This window comes from Penaeus vannamei, chromosome 17 (assembly GCF_042767895.1).
Source record: "Penaeus vannamei isolate JL-2024 chromosome 17, ASM4276789v1, whole genome shotgun sequence".
Classification (NCBI taxonomy): Eukaryota; Metazoa; Arthropoda; class Malacostraca; order Decapoda; family Penaeidae; genus Penaeus; species Penaeus vannamei.
The window spans coordinates 11,568,056-11,570,555 of record NC_091565.1 but is presented as its reverse complement, the minus strand read 5'-3'; the positions used below and the strand labels follow the sequence as shown (position 1 = coordinate 11,570,555).

Sequence of the window (2,500 nt, the reverse complement as noted above, 5' to 3'; positions counted from 1 at the left end):
TTACAGGTATGCTGCTACAATGGCTCAACCCCCACAGCCAATGGCACGTTACGTAATGGCCTCACTCCCATAGCGAGCCCAGAGATGTGCTTCTATTGCTTTGATGTTCTTTACAGTCACCTGCACAACATGGAACCTCCTGGCACTCCAGACTTTACTAATGAACCTTTGTAAGTAATTTTTGGTTTTATTGTCCATTTGCAAAGAGTGAGCTTACAAAGATTCTTTGGTACTGATGAGTTTGGATATTGCTGATAGTTATGAATCATGACATAGTAAGCAGCATGATTTTCATTATATGTATGCATTTTTTTGTTTTTAATATTTTATTGGTTTATTTTGATGGAAAGGGCTACTGCTGCTACTTATTCATGATTGTTTTTTACCTCCCCTTAGCTCTCATTTTTCTTATTTTTCCAAGTTTTACACTTCGTTCGTGTATAAGGATTATATAAATGAACAATCCTGATCAATATTCATATCCATTTGTGTCAGATGTTGTGTTTTAGAAGTCTTGCTTTGTTCTTTCTTGGCTTCCTGATTTGGAAGAGTTTACGAGATATGTTTTTTAAAGATTTTTTTCAAGAAAAGAAAATGGGTTGTCTTAAATTGATTGTTAATTGAATTGTTTTGCACAGATTAAATGCAGAGAGTATGTAGATGGTTATGACATAAAAAAAAAATACTCATATATAGGAAAGAGGAAAAGGCCTTTTTCTTTAGCCTCCATATCAACATTATTGTTCTCTTTTCTTCTTCCATTTTTTCTTTTTTTTTAAATAAAATCTTTAGATGCACAAAATTTCTTTTTTTCTTTCTTTCTTTCCTTTTCCCCCTTTTTTTGCTATTTATATACAAAATATACATGGGAGGCTTATATTGGATTGCCAGTAACATTTTATATAGCCATTTGATTTTTTATTATTTCTTTGTTTTTTATTATTTATTTATGTATTTGTACTCATTTCTTCTTTTTGGTTAGAAAGATGTATGACAAAGGCTTCATTATTATTGCTTTATTTTTTTTTAGATTTTGATACAGACTGTATGGTAATTTCTTGTCACAATATAAAAAATACTAATTAACATTTCTAAATTTGATAGGTTTTATTTGATTATTGTTTTAGCACTGATAATTCTGATTATATTGTTGGAAGTATTCTTTCCTGTAAGTAGTTAATACAAGACAGCAACACATTTAGTAATTCAAAACGGTGCTTACCTTCTTTCAGAGTTTGTTTCTCCAGAGTGGAGGATGAACTCATTGACATATTTTATTTGATTTTAAATATGTATGATAAGATTAATTTGATGTGGTTTGGAAATTCAAAATTTGTAGAGCATTTTGCCAAACACTAATTCTGAACATCTTGGTCAGCTGATCCTGTAAGCTTAGGACTTCAGATCTTTGAAATGTTTTTCACAAAATATTACCTTTCAGTCCTTTGTTTGTTACCTGGAAATTGGGGAAGGACAAGCGGTTACGAGGATGTATGGGAACATTTAGCCACATCAGCCTACATGCAGGACTCCGGGAGTATGCAGCAACCAGGTAGCAATTGTATTAATTGTTTTTTCATAAAATTTGATTCTCTTAATTATCTACATTGACTGTTCAATTTGCATTACCACTGATATGTTTATTTAGATATACTGATGCCTTTTCTTCATATATTTAATTTGCATCTTAACCCTTCAGTGATGGGTTCATCTATAGCTGTGATGATGTAATGGCGTATGATGTATATGTGCATCATGACTTACAACAGGGAAGTCATGATGCACATATATATCACAGTCTAGGCACAAAGTCCAGACTGTTGTATAATATTACTTAAAAAAAGATTGAGGCCCTGTCATGATAGGGTTAAATATTGACAACATATGGACGATTACTCTCTTGTTGATTGATTTCATAGGTAACAAAGTACATTATAAAAAGTCAAGATAGTTTTTTCTGAATTATTCTTTATTTTATGTATTTTTTACTCATTGGATCTAGTTGCTTCAAAGCAAACACATGGCCCAAGTATGGGTATTAGGCAAACATTAGCTGCTGTACCAGATGGTTATGTGGCTTGTAGGGCAGACACATGCAAATGCTTGTGTGCGATGACAGGATTCTGTACCTCTCCGTTGTAGTTATTTTCTCTTTTTATGTATAAGTGTATCTAGTTTGTTTAGACATTTTCCAATGTTCATATTGTCATTTGATTTGCTTAACCCCTTTGATCCAGATGACGTTGCGACCACGTCATGGAAAAACTTGTGTTAACGGGCTGGTGATGTGAATTTACCTTCATGAGTGAAGGCCAGGGTGACGGAAAAGACTCACCACTAGTGCACAAACCTCTTGGAGTGTGATTTGACTCATTTGGTGCTTAGAAGGGGGCTTTAGCATTATTCCCAACGTGAAATGTATGTGGAATATAACCTGTGAAAGCAGTGACTGGAAGACTACTGGATCCAGGAAGGAAACCATTTCCATGCTGTGCACCGT

General features: G+C 33.6%; 1 protein-coding gene across 8 annotated transcripts in view; it reads left to right on the top strand.

The window, feature by feature from the left end:
- The window catches only part of LOC113807529 (uncharacterized protein CG5902), a 96,803-nt gene that overhangs the window by 73,106 nt on the left and 21,197 nt on the right, over window positions 1–2,500 (top strand). For all 8 annotated transcript variants that reach the window (XM_070131926.1, XM_070131923.1, XM_070131921.1 and 5 more), the window contains 2 exons: window positions 7–170; window positions 1,442–1,552. In XM_070131926.1, coding sequence (XP_069988027.1) covers window positions 7–170; window positions 1,442–1,552 — 275 coding nt within the window. The remainder of the gene's footprint in view (window positions 1–6; window positions 171–1,441; window positions 1,553–2,500) is intronic.